This window comes from Phyllostomus hastatus, unplaced genomic scaffold (assembly GCF_019186645.2).
Source record: "Phyllostomus hastatus isolate PE091 unplaced genomic scaffold, TTU_PhHast_1.1 phas_contig_495, whole genome shotgun sequence".
Lineage (NCBI taxonomy): Eukaryota > Metazoa > Chordata > Mammalia > Chiroptera > Phyllostomidae > Phyllostomus > Phyllostomus hastatus.
Window position 1 is genome coordinate 8,357,782 of NW_025333895.1, and position 14,929 is coordinate 8,372,710.

The following is a 14,929-nucleotide window of genomic DNA, read 5'->3' on the forward strand; positions in this document are numbered from 1 at the left end:
GGCCAGTGCTGGCCTTTTTTTTTTCCCTTTCTCTCTGCACATTTTTAAGGATATTAACACATAATGATAACAATAGGCAACTTCAAAGCTGAGGATCATGGACTGGGAGGGTGGGGGAACCCCAGGACCCCCTACCAGGGCTCAGGGCTCTGACTCTGGGGGGCCACAGGGCCCCCCCCCGGAGAATCCGGTGAAAGCTGCAGACCTCTCCTCTTCCTCCTCGACCCCCGCCCCACCGAAGGCCCAGGCACAAACTGTCCTTCATGACAGCTCTTAGAGACACCCAGATCCCGCCCACGGCTCCCCCAAACCACCACTCTCCGATCTGACACATGGGGAAACTGAGGCAGAGATGCCTTCAGGGCACGTATGTCTGTGACCTCATTGGGCCTGCCTCCGCACGGGGCCACTCGCCCAGGCCACACGGCCTCGTGACCCTGCCCACCGTGCAGGCTGGGCCCGTAGGGGGCTTTGGGTGGCAGGGTGGGCTCTGCCGTGGCCGTCCTCACAGCCCCCCCCCATAAACGGGGTCAGACTGGGATGTCAGCCTCATGGGGTGGTGACAGCCTCCGGGGAGCACCAGTGCCTGCGGCCCTTGTCGTTGGGGCCCTTGCCCGCCCCCACCCTGGAGCCTCCCAAGGGCCTGGCCCCCGGCTCTCCCTTAGTGGGCTGGCGGGGGAGGAGACAGGATGGCCGAGAAAGGGGCGGGTGGGCTGCTGCACCGCCAGCCCCTGCATGAGCCCCCCACCCCCCACATGCCCATTCACAGAAACTTCCCTTTCCGTCGCCGGAGATAAAGTGTTTTTTCCCCTCTGCCTCAACGGCTGCCCCATCCGCCCAGCAAGCTGCAGCCGGACCGCGAGTGGGGCTTCCGCGCAGGGTGCCAGGTGGGGGGTGGGGGCAGCTCCCCTCCTCGGCCACCGCAGATGAAGCCGGGAACTGGGACAAGTGACAGGGGTGGGGGGCTGGGCCCGGGGGTGGCTGCCCCTGCTCAGAGAGGCCCCCCGAGGCCATGGGCCAGACCACCCGGGAAGCACTTGCCCCGTGGCCACTTCCACGAGCCCAGTCAGCACTCTGCCCGGGACCCGGCCCACAGCTCTGGAGACGAACATTTCCAGGGGGGGTTGGGGACCAGGGACGCACTGCCCACCCACAGCAGAAATCACACCAGGGGACTGACCCCAGGGGGCCGAGCACCACCCGGCCGGGGCCCCTTCTCTCCTCACTGCCCAGATCTCTTGGGCCCAAGTTGCTCATGGAGCCCACAGCTCGGGCCTCTCCGGGTCCCCGAGGGTCCCTGCCCGCCCTCACCCCCACCGGGCGTCCCCTTCGAGTGCTTCCCGCAGGAAGGAGTCTGTGGTTTGAAAATGAAGATTTTTTTCATCTCTCTGCATCCCACTGCAAAGTTATCAAAATGGCTTAAGTGACGAAATGGACAATAGCAAGTGTTGGCGAGGGCATGGGGCAGCCGGATGCGCCCACCCTGCTGGCGGGGCGAGTTGGGGAGCTTCCGGGCAGTGCGGGGTTTGTGCCTCTCCGGGGCTGGTGATGCCCTGGACAGCCCCCTGCGCAGGTGGCTGAGAGAAGCACACTCACGTGTGTGTGTCTGCCAGGAGGCTGGCACTCACACACCCACAGCAGCCCCGCCAGTGAGACTCAAAGCCAGCAGCAGTGTGGGCATGCGTGTGGTCCCTCCTTCCCGGGGACGGACCGCAGCCGGAAGTCACAACAGCACAGACGGTCTCCCAGGCCTGCCATCGGGCAGCGCAGGCACCGAGGGACCCCAGGGACTTAAACCTCAACCCAGGCATAACGAACAGGGTGGGGGAGGAGGGTCCTGGGGTGTGCGCAGGGCCCTGTCTCGGCCGAGAGCCGCTTACACAGGCGGGCTCCACACCTGAACGTCCGCGGCCGTGCGTGTCCCTGCGAAGTCTTGTGGCGGAGCAGGGTTGCCCGCCGCCCCTGGGTGTGGGTGCCCATCTGGGCCCGCCCTCTGTGCACCTGCACGGTGTTGACTCTGTCCCAGCGCAGGGCAGCCGGCCGCCAGCCGGGGACCGGCCCTGTCCCCTCTGTGGGGCTGATGCTGTGGGTGCTCCGTGAGGGGCCGGGCTCAGTCTGGGTGCCGTGGGGAGCCCTGGGGAAGCTGAGGCAGGGGTGTCCCAAGAGGACCGTTGTCACCCTTCACAAAGCTCCCTGACTACTGGGGTGGTGGCAGGGTGCCCACCAGGCCGGGGAGGAGGTCATTCGGGAGGGAGGTGTGGTGGCCCCGATCAGGACGGGACAGAGGCAGGAGGGGCGAGTTCTGGACGCAGAGCCCACAGGGACCTTCTGGGAACCAAGGGTGGGGCGGGGGCCGGGGGGACGGCTGTATCCTGGGCCTCCGTGGGCAGTCCTGGGACGCACGGCGGGGGTGCGGGGACAGCGAGCAGAAGGGGGGGGCCCTGAGGGTCTCCCCCGGCCCAGGCCCCCACCGCCCCACCCTGGACAAGCACCTTGTCCTGTGGGTCTCTGTCACACTGTCTAACGATGGGCACTTCTCAGCTCCAGTTCAGTCCCTGAGGGCCCTGTGGGGCACCACCCCGGGGCTCTGCTAACAGACCTGGGGGAGGGGAGGGGAGGGGAGAGAGCTGAAGACCCCAGGCCCCCGGAGGGACCCTGTGCCCCCCCAGAACCTGTTCCCTTTGGGCCTGGCCCTGCTCAGTGTGGGCAGCTCACTTGGCCCCGGGGTGCTGGAGCCCCGCCACCCCCCACAGCCCCCACTGGGACGGGTCACCGGGCCAGGCCGTCCCTCCACGCGGCTTCAGCCACATCTGGTGTGAAGCTGGGCCCCACCGTGGCTGACAGGGCCATCCTGTCCCCGAGCCCGGCGGCGCCGGGTGATAAACAGGAAGCTCATCTCTCCCCAGCGCTGCGCCGCGCTCCTCCGTGCTCTCCTCGCCTCGGCCCGGCTCACACGCGCCCGGGGCCCCTCTGCCTGCCTCTCGCCGCCGGGGATGCCCGCGTGGGCCTCTGGCGGGGGCTCGGTCCACCCTGTTCCGGGGCTGCAGAGGCCGAACGCTCTGCAGTGAGGGGTCCCGGGAGGGTTGTGGGAGACCCCCGGAGGCCCCGAGGACCCCTGATCAGCACACCCTGGGGAGGTAAGGCAGCTCAGCCCCCTTTCCGACCCGACTTCCCCGGCAGCTGGGAGGGAGCCGTCACGGCCTGGCTCTGCTGACCAGGGGACAGGTGGGGAAACTGAGGCCCGGGGTGGGCAGGGCCTTCAGCAACGGAAGCAAAGCCAACGCCAAAGTGCCAGGGCCCCCACCTTGGGTGCTACGCCCGCAGCCCGTGGGGCTCGGGCCAGGCCTCCCAACCACTCGGGTGTGGACGGCCTGGACCTCCTGGGGGTCACTGACCAATTCCACCCAGTGGCCAGCTCTGGGTTGGGTCTGGGAGGCGGGTCGCGTCGCCCTCTGGGGACGCAGGCCTGGGGATGGACTCCCAGGGAGCAGGCTGCGTGCTCCATAACCCCGAACAGATGCCATTGGGGGTGGGGGTGGGGGCGGGGGTGGGGGTGGTCCTCCTGCCCCCGAGGGGGCCTCTCCAGCCCCAAGCACAGAGTGAACTTGGCCCCAGTGCCCCGGGGGCCTCACGGGGCAGAAAGTGACACTTACTGGTCCCTGGCCCCCCAGGCCCCTCCTGCAGCCTGCAAGGGTGTCAGCTGTCACCCGTCTCTGTCCCTGGCCTGCACACACAGGCCCTACCTGTCCCTGACACACCCCAGCAGGGGCAGGGCCCCAGCCCAAGCAGGGTGCCGGGTGGGTTTGGGGCAACTGGACGGGCGAGGCTGGGGCTGGCGGGCCTCAGCCAGGGCCTCCTGTCCTTGGGTTGGGTCTGGTCTTGGTCCAGGGAGGGGCCGGGGCAGGACAGAGGCTGTGAGGAGTGGGTCACGGAGCAGTGGGCACCCCCAAACCAATCGAGCAGCCGGGGCAGGGGGAGTTGGCACCCAGGAGCGGGGGCTGGGAGACCGGGCCCTGCAGGGCCCTCCCTCCGCCTTCTCCCCTCCGTGCCTGGGTCCACACCGAGGGCCGGGCACCTTCCCAGAAAGTTTCCTAAGTGCCCAGCCTTGCGGGGGGTGGGGGGATGCATGAACCCACTCACTCATCTGGCTAATCGGCTACTCCCAGCCTCGGCCCGTCCTGGCAGGGGCCAGTCTGACAGCTGGGCAGGCACTAGGGGTTCACGGAGAACAGGCGGGGCGAGGGGGAGGGGCTGAACCATCCCTGGCTCCACACCTCCCCCCTCCCCTGGCCCTGACTCCCCTTTCTGGGTCTCAGTTCCCCCGTCAGTACACAGGAGGGGCTGGATGCAGCCAGTCCTGAAGTCTGCTCATTTTCCCACCAGGGCCTTGGGGGGTCTGGGCCGTGGGAGCACCTCCTGGCAGGGGGCGGGGGTGGGGTAAAGCCCAGATGGCCCTGTGCTTCAGGGAGTCCCCTTGGCAGGACAGCCCGGCCTTGTGGGCACGCGGGCCCTCAGGTGGGAGAGCACGGGGTCTGAGTGAGGCGGGGGATGCCCAGAGTACGGCCCCTGTGGGCTGGGGGGCGGGAGGGGCACCGGGACAAAGAGGCCCTGGGGCCAACTTGCCACTCAGGCCAATGACGCCTAAGTCCCAGGAGCCTGGGCTGTCGCCACAGCCCCAGTGGCTGGCACCCCTCTGGTCCCGAGAGGGGAAGGCCCCGGGCCCGGCTGCAGGCCCCCACCCGCACTTACCCTTCCCGGCCACACGGGTGGGGTAGGGGCGGGGGAGCAGGTCCCTGCGGACTGCTGAGACCTGCCAAGCACGGCTGAGACCCCCTCCCACCGTCAGCACCCCAGTGGGGAGTTTCCCAGACGGCTCCCGCCCCCTCCAGGCCAGGACCTCAGCTGGGTGGGGCCCGAGGGAGGTGAGGGCCGCGGAGGGGCTCAAGGCCAGGCCGCGGGCGGGCGGGGCTGACCCTGGAGCAGGGCCGGTGCCCAAGGACGGCCACTCTCTGGTCTGGCCCTCCGCGGGCCGTGTGGTCTGGGCAGCTCCTCAGCAGCAGCCCGGCTGCGCCCGGACACCGGTCACCCACTCTGACAGTTGCTGAATCTCAGCCCCTGAGCCCCAGCACGGCACCTCCTGAATGAGGGACCTGAGGGCCAGACTGGGGGCTGGACTGCCCGCCTGTCTGAGGAAACACCCTCTTTGGCCACCTAAAGGCTCCTGCATTCCTCCACCCCCACCCCTGCATCCCTCAGCCTGCTGGAGGCCGGGCGCAGGGGAGGCCGGGGCACACAGGGGCTCCCGCCCGCCAGCACAGCTCCAGGCGCGGGGCCGCTGCCCCTTGGGCAGCCCTTCCCAGGGAGGCAGCTCCAGTCCCAGACAAGGCCCCGAGCGGACTCCCGCCCCTGCTGCCCCTGCCCGGGCCACTCGGGGCTCCAGGAGCCACAGAGCAGGCTGTTCTGAACCCGGCCCCCATGCCCAGCCCCTGGGGCTCGTCTGGCGGGGCTCCTGCCCCAGCACACACTTCGAGGTGCTGCTGCACACCCTGGGGGGAGGGGGTGACAGAACCAAGGGTCCTGTCCGTGCAGCCCTGGGGAGGCCCTGGCGCCAGCATGTCCTCCCTCACACCCGGGGCCAGCGGGTCCCGGGGTCACCAGCCGGGCTGTGGCTGTCTGGAGCCTGGTCTCTGGCTGCTTCGGGGTTAGACTTCGGAGCCCGGGGGACAGGTCCCCCACCCCCTCCCCTGCGGCCCGACCGGGCCCCTCCCCCGCCGGCCCCCCACCGGGCCTCGGCCTCCTGTTTGTGCTCTGACAGCCCCCGTTATCAGCGGGGAACACACACAGGAAGTCCGGCCGGGAAGGGCCCATCCCAGTCCCGATTTACACGGGACGGAGCATAAAAAGCCGCCCTTCCTCGCCCGGGAGGAGCCTCCCTGCCCCGAGCCGCTGTCCAGCATGCACGGCCGGGATGGAGGCTCCGGGGGACCGGCCCTTGGGCAGCCTCAGGAGGAGCCTGGGGGCGGCCGGCGAGGGGCAGGGTCGGCCCCGGCTGAGGAGGCAGCGGCGGTGGCCATGGCCCAGCCGGGGGGCCGGGGCAGCAGCAGGTACGGCGGGGGCGCCTTGGACGGGCAGGGGGCAGGCAGATCGGGTGGGGGCCCTCGGCCCCCGCTGACCAGGGACCCTGTTGTCTGAGCTCTCCAGTGCCACGGCATTGTCCCCCTATGGGCGCCGTCCCCACCGCACAGAGGGCGCCCAGGCCCCCTGGCTCAGGTGCCCAGCCTGGTGGGTGGCCCGGCCTGGACGGCGGAGTGGCCTGACCGGCTCCCACACTGACCCCGGGTGGCCTGGCAGCCGCTGTGACCCCTGGAAGGAGCGGGCACGTGGGGCTGCCTCCCTTCTGCCGGCTCCCCTCCCTCCGGCCTCTCCTCGGACCCGGGCGTCCCCCAAGGGTGCTCGGGCACTCCCTGGGGGGACGGGGACCCCAAACCTACATCTGCAGCCAGGAACAGCTATGAACTTTGGGGGTCCTGAGTGTGGGACTTGGGGGAGCCCCCGCACCCCACTCCAGTGGCCTGGACGCGGGGGTCCTCAGGCAGAGGGACGGCTTGGTTGAGTGTGGTGCGGGCCCTTTGTCGGCCCGCCTTGGACCCCAGGGAAGGCCCAGTTCTCCCTCTCTCCGCCCCACCCAGGGGTGCCCAAGTCCCCCCCAAACGCCCAAGCAGGAGCGGGCGCCTCCGCTGCCCTGGCCACCCGCAGCCCTGGGAACAGCCGAGGTCTCAGAGGAGAAGCAGGCGGCAGGCGGGGTGAGCACGAGCTGGCCCAGCTGCCCAGGCTGCCCTCTCTGCTCGGGCAGGAGGTCAAAGGGTCAAGTGACCGGCAGCCTCAGGGGCAGGCTGGGGGCAGGAGACAGGGCCCGGAAAGTCTCTCTCAGAGCTCCCCTCCGCCCAGCGCTTAACCCTTTACTGCCTGGGGCTGGACCGTGGCTGGGCCAGAGCTGCTCCGCTTGGGTTTGGGGGCCAGGCGACCTGTGGCCGGGTGCAGGGCCCCCCCATCCTGGCCAGGACAGTGGCCGCTGAAGGGCAGGAAGGAGAAGCCTCTTTCGGGGGGCTCCCGTCCAGCTCGCTGGGTGCCCCTCAACTCCCAGGCACCAAGGAGGCCTGCGCCAGTGCCCCACAGCTGCTGGCCGCACCAGAAGCCCTTCCCTCCTGGGGACCCCGCAGGGCCCTCACCCAACTCCCGGCTTTGCAGAGACTTTGGGCTGCCTGAACATCTCTACACGTCTGTCCCCGTCCCCGGCCGTCCCTGGGGACCCCAGGGCAGGAGGCAACGGCCCACTGGACAGATGGGAAACCTTGCCTGCCTCTGAGTGGAGGCTGTGAGCCTCGGGCAGACCTGGGAGGCCCCTCCAGCGTGGGCTGTCGGGAGGTGGGGGTCCGCAGACCAAGTGCGGCCAAGGTCCCACAGCAGCTCACAGGCCGCCCTGCCCCCCCCCCCACAGCCCCAGGCGTAGCACTGACCGAGGCCGTGCCCTGACCCTCGCCCTGTCTCTGACCCGCAGAGCCCGGCACAGGGGGGACTCGGGGGGGCACCACCGCCCAGAAGAGCAGCTGCCACCAGTGTCTGGGGCATGACGGAGCCCCCTTCTCCAGGTGAGTGCCACAGCAAGCCCCGGGGGCCCTGGGCAGCAGCGGGGGTCCCAAGCAGCCCGGGCGTGCCTTCCACGCACACTCACTCTCGGGCGGCCGGGCCCGGGCTGGAGTTTGAGGGCGGACGCTGCGGCGGGCACAGGCCCAGAGCCTCCTGCACAGTGTGATGGCTGTGATAGTCAGGGCCCCCAAGTGCCCCAGGTGGCCCCAGTGCCCAGGTGGGGCGCGCCTGGCTCCAGCCCGGGGGGCCACCGTCTCGCAGCCGGCACTGCTGCTCCTGGCCGCTCTGCCACCTGAGGGCGCTGTAACCCACCTTACAAGTGTGTGGGTGGAGCCAAGGAGGAAAGACCGCCAGCAGTCCCAGCAGTGACGGTGGGGTCCCGGAGAGCCCGCTGGGGGCCTGGGAGCGCTGGGAGGTGGTCGTTAGTGCCCTGAACAAAGAGGACGCCACCAGGCACCCTGGGCGGGCTGCAGGCTTGGTGCCACACCAGGACCCAGCGCGTGGTTTCGAGGGAACAAGGGGTCTGGGGGCTGTATGGCGCCCACCCCGCGCGGGGCTGCAGAGCACCCCCAGCTTTAGCCCAGGGAACTGGCCCCCGGCTGCGCTCGCTGTCCCTTGCAGTCGGTGCTCAGCCTGGGGCGAGGTTGGGGGGGCGTCGAGAGCCAGCCAGCCCTGGCCAGTGTAGCCGCCCACGCGGCCCCTGACCTGCACCCCAGTCCTGTGTCCCCCCGAAGCAATGCGCCCGGCGGTGGGAACTCAGCGGGCTCTGGAGGGGCGGCGGCGCTCAGAGGTCCCGATTCTAGGCGACTCATTGCCCGGCCCCGGGGCACCATCCACTACCGGACCTCAGTTTCTCCATCCGCGCAATGGGGCAGGAGGGCGGGCCTGGGGCTCCGAGCCCACCCCGGGGCGGGGGCGGGGCCGGGAGGGCCAGGTGGGGCGGGGCCGGGCCGGGGCGGGGCCGGGGCCCCTCGGCGCGGTGGCGGCAGCGGCGGCGGTGGCGGCGCGTGCGCGCCCGGATCGGGCGGTGAGTGCGGAGGGAGCGCGGCGCCGGGCTGGGGGTGCGGGGAATGCCGCGGGCGGAGGCCGATCGCCGTTCGGGCTGGGAACGGCGGCGGGGAGGGCCGGGGACATCGCCGCGCGCGACGCTGGGGGCCGACTGCCGAGTGACGGTGGGGAGCTGAGTGGCGAGCGGGCCGGGGTGCCGAGCGCCGCCGCTCGGAAAGCCGACCCCCGGCTCGGCCTCGGGTCCTGCGGCTCGTTCTGCAGAATGGGCCCAGCGGCCTGGGGGAAGCGCGCCCCCTGCCGGCGACGGGCGCCCCGCGCCGCGCCAAGCCCGGCCGCGCGGGGGGCCGGGGTGGGGACGCCGCCGCCCCTCATCCCGCATCTGGACCCCGAGAGTCCTCCGGGGCCTGACTCTGGGCCTCGCAGGCCCCGCACCCCACAGCCCAGGCCACTGGGCCGTCTGCGGGGCGGAGGGTGTCACTCCGCCCTCACTGCCACGGCTCACGAAGCCGGCGGTGCGGGGCGAAGGGGAGGCGGGGGACGGGCGCTAGAGAGGGCATGTCCCGTGCGTGAGTCAGTCTTGTCGCCTCACGGTGCCTCTTCGTCCCCCACTCTCCGTGGGTCCTGCCGTGCAGAACATCCCTCTGGTGGAAGGGGGAACCCAGGACCATCAGACAGTGGCAGAGTCAGGACCCAGCCCCCCCTGGTAGGGGCTTAGGGACCTGGGCCAGACAGGTGGGAGGCGAGGCGGTGGGCAGGGTTCCCGCAGACACTCGGAGGGGACGGGACGCTATTGGTTGCGGACTCGGAGGCTCGGGGCCACCCCTGCCCTGGCGCTCCGGCCCCAGCAGGGCTGCGGCACCAAAGGGAAATGAGATTCTGCCAGCCCAGCACAGGCCGGGCGGCGCCATCAGCTTCCTCCAGCCTCGGGGAACAGCGTGACCCTCGCCGAACAGCTCGAATCAGGAGGGTGGGTGCTGCAGCCGCAGGCCCGCCCCCAGGGTCCACCCCGAAGTTCAGCTTCCCACCGCTCCGGCCCCTGCCCAGAAAGTCTGAGAAGCCCCACGCACCCCAAACTCAGTCCTGACACCTCCAGTGCCCCCTCCTCCCCCGCCCTGGTGCCCCACAGAGACCAGGAGGTGCAGGAAGGACCCTGCCCAGGCGGGCACGAGCTTGGAGTGGGCTCCCAGCGGAGTGACCATACCACCGGTGGGCGTGGAGGGCCCAGTCACTGCTCCCGTGGTCCCTGTTCTCGGGACTGACCGCCAGAGCCGGAGGAGCACCCTCCCTCTGCGTCCCGGGGGCGTCTTTGAGGAAACCAGGTCCCCAAGGAGACGACACACACACACACACACACACACACACACACACACACACACACGCTTCAGCCCCTTCCAGTGCCTTTTCCTACGGGGGGCCCTGCAGGGCCCAGGACAGCCCACGGGGTGGGGGGGGGGTCCCTGGCCCCTTGGAGGCCTCAGGTGGGGCACCCAGGATAGGGGGCCCTGGCTGCACAGATGGACGGCATCGCCCCGAGCCCCCAGCCCGTGCCGACCGCCCCTCCCGTCTCCCGGGCTGGTTACAGACCATTAATTCAGGCCCCGGTTGCTCCAGTTCCCAGGCGTCCTCTCCAAGCCCCCTGGCTCCGGCCCCCAACCAGACGTGGGTGGCCATGAGCCCCTCTTTTGTGGGGGGGGTGAGGGAGGCTGCCCCTGTCCCCCACCAGGTGAGTGGGTGCCCAGCGGGCCAGTCTGGGAGCCCTGGAGGCTGTCTGCTCAACACTACAGACCGGTTCAGTCCTAGCAAAGGAGTCCCCCTCCGAAACGCAGGCCCCCGCCCTCCGAGGGCCGGAACGTCGTCCTGTGGGTCTGGGGGGCCCGTAGCCGCCCAGGAGGACTCCCACAATGCCCAGGGCCCCGTTGGAGGACACTAGAGGCCAAAAGGGCACAGCCAGCTGGGCCAGGTTCCAGCTCTGCCCACTCACCCCCGTTTGCAGACTGAGATTGGGGCGCCAGCATGCCCTTGCCCTGTGCTGGTGAGGGGACAACGAACCCTGCTGGGGAGGGCACACTGGTCCCTGAGTGTGCCCTGGGCCCCACCCCCCCCCACCCCAGGGACCGCCCTGCAGCCTCGGACACGTTCCGTGTCCACACAGTGGAGCCCAGTGGGGTCTGGGCACCTGGCCCTGAGCCAGGTGCTGGCGTCCATTCCTGGGCCCCGGGTGTTGCTTTGCCGTGGCGCCCCGAGGGCCTCACGTGGCTGGCGAGGAACTGGGCGCTCTCCCGCCGACAGGAGGCCGAGGCAAGGGGACAGTCCCCCCTAGGGGCTTGGTGGGGACACGCAGCGGGACCTCCAGGCCACACCTTGGGTTCCAGGCCACCACCCTGAGGAGAAGGCCGGGCCACCGGGAGACACGGGCCATGTGGGGCTGCCGGGAGCTGCTCCTGCTGTGGGTCCTGGTGCCGGCGGCGGGCGGCACGGAGCACGTCTACAGGCCCGGGTGAGCCCCCCACCCCCGCCCCAGGGCAGCACCCCCAAACGTTCGGGGGCTGCTGCTGAGAGCCCTTCCCCCGGTGACCCTGGGAAGCCCCTCCCCCAGGTTCTCAGCTTCCTTGGGTGCTGGCGCTGGGAGGGCCCGGCTCCGGGGGTCCCCCGGCTGACTCGCTGCCCCCTCCCCCAGGCGCAGGGTGTGTGCCCTCGGGGCTCCCCAGGGCCCCGTGTCCGAGTCCTTCGCGCAGCGCGTGTACCAGCCCTTCCTCACCACCTGCGAGGGGCCCCGCGTCTGCAGCACGTACCGGTGAGATGCCACGGCCGCGGCCGCCGCGCGTGGGCTCCGGGGCCTGGGGGGCGGGGGGGCAGTTCACCCCAAAATGGGAGACCGAGGCCACGCCCGAGCCGGGGGCAGAGACTGCCTGCCGCCTGTGTGAACGCGGACGTGATGGTGCCGCGGCGACCTCGGGCACCCCTCCTCGCTCCCCTGCTCCCCACCTCGTTTGCAGGGGGGTCCTCCGTCCGGTCCACCCCCCCCCACCATTGTGGGCATCACTGGCTACAGGTCCCGCCCCCCGGGACGCTGCCTGCCTCCATCGCCCGGGTCCCCCCTGTAGCCCCGATGGTCGCAGAGGGAGGCCCTGCCCCCATCCCTGGCCAGGGTGTCCCTGCAGCCTGTGTCCCTGGGAAGGGCATGCGTCTCCGGCCCTCAGCCGTGGACGTGGGCCTTGAAAGCGTTTTGTTTTTGGCGTCTCCTCCAAGACCTCCTGGCAGGGGTGGGGACCGGCACGGGTGGGGTTGGGCTGGGGATGCCGGGACGGGTCCTTGTCCCTGCGGCGGCCACTCGGTCGCCTTCTTTGGCCAGAGCACTGGGAAACGCACCCCCGCCGAGCCCGTGAGCCAAGCAGGGAGCGGGCTGTGACTGCAGCCCCACAGGGGAGTCCCGCCTGCCGAGGGGGCCCCGGGGTCCAGCTCCCGGGGGCTCCTGAGGGGCGGGGTGGGCAGCCGTGGCCTGGCAGAGCACCCTCGGCAAACTGGGGGGACCCGGGTGCCCCGTCCCTACCGGCCGGCACGCCTGGATCCCACACCCCCCTGCTCCATGCAGGCGGAGCCGGGGCTCCTGCCGAGCCCTGGGGTCCCACTCAGCACCACAGCGCCTCGCGGGCAGTGTCCCTGGGGGAAGGGGATCTCTGGGGATACATTTGGGTGACGTGTCCCCTCTGGGGGAGACCGTCTGTGTGGCTCTGGAGGCAGGCGCATGGGGAGGGCAGGGGTGTCCCGGCCGGCGCGGCGTGTCTGCGGAAAGCCTGGCCTGGGTGCCGGAGACCTGGGGGCCCCCGGGGAGGCCACCCCGTGAGTGAGGGCCGGGCCTCTCTGAGCGGCCCCCACCCCCGCCACAGGACCATCTACAGGACTGCCTACCGCCGCAGCCCCGGGCCGACCCCGGCCAGGCCTCGCTACGCCTGCTGCCCCGGCTGGAAGCGGACCGGCGGGCTCCCTGCGGCCTGCGGAGCAGGTGAGGGCCCCGAGGCAGCGGGCAGCTGGACTTCGGTCCGGCCCACGGTCAGACCCAGGCGAAGCACTGGTTGCCTCTTGAACCCCAAGCCCAGCGCCTCTTTGCCCCATGCCACCCCTTTCCTGGCTGCCACCCCCTGGGGACCTTCACGTACAGGTGACAGACCTCTGCCTCCCGCAGCGATATGCCAGCCACCGTGCCAAAACGGAGGGAGCTGTGTCCAGCCGGGCCGTTGCCACTGCCCCGCAGGATGGCGGGGCGACACCTGCCAGACAGGTGAGGCTGGGTGCCGCCCTGGCCCTGGGACAGGTCCATCTCGAGGGGGTTCCGTGAGGGCCCTGACACCCGTCTCCCCGCAGATGTGGATGGACACGGGGCCGGAGGGGGCGGCTGTCCCCACCGCTGTGCCAACACCGTGGGTAGTGGCTGGTGCCGGTGCCCTGAGGGGCACGGCCCGTCCGCCGGCGGGAAGCTAAGCCCGCCCAGGAGAGGGACCCCCGGGGTGGCCCCGAACCCTGACGAAGGTAAACTCCCCACGTGCTGCTGCACTCAGGGCTCGGGCAATGAGGGGGCCCTGGGTGCGGGGCCCAGGGGGGGCACCGGGGGGCCTCTCCCTGACCTGGGCAGCAGGGGGCCCTTCCTCAGAGGAGGGCTGCAGGACTGGGGGTGTGGGGCATGCTCAGCCACCGCGGGGAGGGCCGTGTCCCCGCCCGGCAGCCTGCAGACGACGCACCTCCGCTGGCGACGGCACATTATTACTTTTGGTACGCGCTGTGACACTTCAAACTCGTACCGTGAGTAATAATGCGCCGTCGGCAGCCCAGCGACCAGGAGCACAGCGTGGACCTCGGCAGGGACGCCTCGGCGCGGCGGGGACCTCCCCTGAGGGCGGCAGGGACTCCGTGCCCAGGGGGATGGGGGGGCGGGACTGCATCTGCCCACGGTGCGAACCGGGGTGCACTGAGCTGGCCAGGCCACCATCCCCGACCTCCAGGCCGCCCCTGCTGGATGGCGGGTCCCGGGATGAGGGGAGGGCGGAGGCCAGCCTGGGGCGGGGGTGCTGGCCGGACCCCCCCAACTCAGCGCCAGGTCTCCCCAGGTGTGGACGGCGTGGTGGAGGAGGAGGTGCAGAGACTCCGGTCTCGGGTGGATGTCCTGGAGCAGGTGAGGCCTGGGCTGGGGACTGGGGGCCTCAGCCTGGCCCCCTCCGTTGTCTCCTGTCGGCTGTGGGGTTCGGGGGGTCCCTGGGGGAGGCTTCCTCGGTGCTGACAGCCCAGGGTGCCCTGGGTTCCATCCCGGGCAGGGGCAGCGGGGGATGGCTGGGACCCCACGAAAATAGGGTCTGAGCTCAGCCCTGTCCCCTCTGGCCACACGGAGAACCTGAATCCAGGTGCAGCCCACCCCGCCTTTGTCTCTGAGGGGACACAGTGCCCCTGTGGGCCTTTGCACAGGGCCATTGGCCTGAGGACCCTTGAGACGCTCCAGTCCTGGGGGCCCACGGGCCAGGTCTGTGTCCCCTGGCCTCTGGCTCTCCTGGAGCAGAAGCTCCCTCTGGTGGCCACCCAGGGTCCTGCAGCTAGAGCTGGGTCGGGTTTGGGGGAGCCCTTGCTGGCCACAGCGGTTTCCTTAAAAGCTTGTTGGGACAGTGGCCGGCCCTAGCCCACGCTGCCCCTGCCGCCCCACAGAAGCTGCAGCTGGTGCTGGCCCCCCTGCACAGCCTGGCCTCGCGGGCGCTGGAGCAGGGGCTCCCCGACCCCGGCAGCCTCCTGGCCCACTCCCTGCGGCAGCTGGACCGCATCGACTCGCTGAGCGAGCAGATCTCCTTCCTGGAGGAGCAGCTGGGGTCCTGTGAGTGCCCGGCCCCTTGCCCACCGCCCCCCCAACGCACCCCCCTCCATGGGAGCCTGCACCCACGCCAGCCGGGCCAGTCCTCACCCGGAGAGGCCAGAGGGCGGGCAGGCACCACAGGCTCAGGGGCACACCTCTGGCTGGACTGGAAGGTGGTGGGAGCCGTGACCTCTGACCTCAGCCCCCATCCCCCCACAGGTTCCTGCAAGAAGGAGCTGTGACGGGCCTGCGTGCCCCCCAACCTCACAGAAGAAACAGGGCGGGGTGGGTGGAGGGGCTGTCCCGTGTGAATCCGGCCCCTGCACCCGGGCCAGCCCCCTGGGCCTGGCGGGCTGTGGCCGAGGGGCGGTACGACAGCTCCCAGCCCGGGGCCCGGGGGAGCCCCATCCCCGATCTTCGTCAGAATAAAACGAGACCTGGAGA

The 14,929-nt window shown here is 70.8% G+C and overlaps 1 protein-coding gene across 9 annotated transcripts; it reads left to right on the top strand.

Annotated features, from left to right (window-relative positions):
- The first annotated feature begins 2,926 nt into the window (after positions 1 to 2,926).
- EGFL7 (EGF like domain multiple 7) lies at positions 2,927 to 14,929 on the top strand. 9 transcript variants are annotated; one of them, XM_045846521.1, is made up of 11 exons: positions 5,921 to 6,104; positions 7,249 to 7,375; positions 7,499 to 7,649; positions 10,945 to 11,152; positions 11,333 to 11,449; positions 12,543 to 12,658; positions 12,839 to 12,934; positions 13,018 to 13,182; positions 13,758 to 13,822; positions 14,305 to 14,506; positions 14,705 to 14,929. In XM_045846521.1, the coding sequence occupies exons 3-11, from the start codon at positions 7,628 to 7,630 to the stop codon at positions 14,725 to 14,727; spliced, it is 1,014 nt and encodes a 337-aa protein (XP_045702477.1). In that variant the 5' UTR covers positions 5,921 to 6,104; positions 7,249 to 7,375; positions 7,499 to 7,627; the 3' UTR covers positions 14,728 to 14,929. The 9 variants fall into 9 exon arrangements, with proteins under 9 accessions (XP_045702476.1, XP_045702477.1, XP_045702480.1 ...); XM_045846524.1 differs by having other exon boundaries at positions 7,559 to 7,649; XM_045846526.1 differs by having other exon boundaries at positions 5,922 to 6,104; positions 11,028 to 11,152.

Excerpts from the sequence above, each read along its gene's own strand:
- EGFL7 (XM_045846520.1), top strand. The coding sequence starts at position 7,628 with ATGACGGAGCCCCCTTCTCCAG. Across the intron at positions 12,935-13,017 it reads GGGCGACACCTGCCAGACAG|ATGTGGATGGACACGGGGCC; the intron begins GTGAGGCTGGGT and ends GTCTCCCCGCAG. Across the intron at positions 13,823-14,304 it reads GGGTGGATGTCCTGGAGCAG|TGGCCGGCCCTAGCCCACGC; the intron begins GTGAGGCCTGGG and ends TTGTTGGGACAG.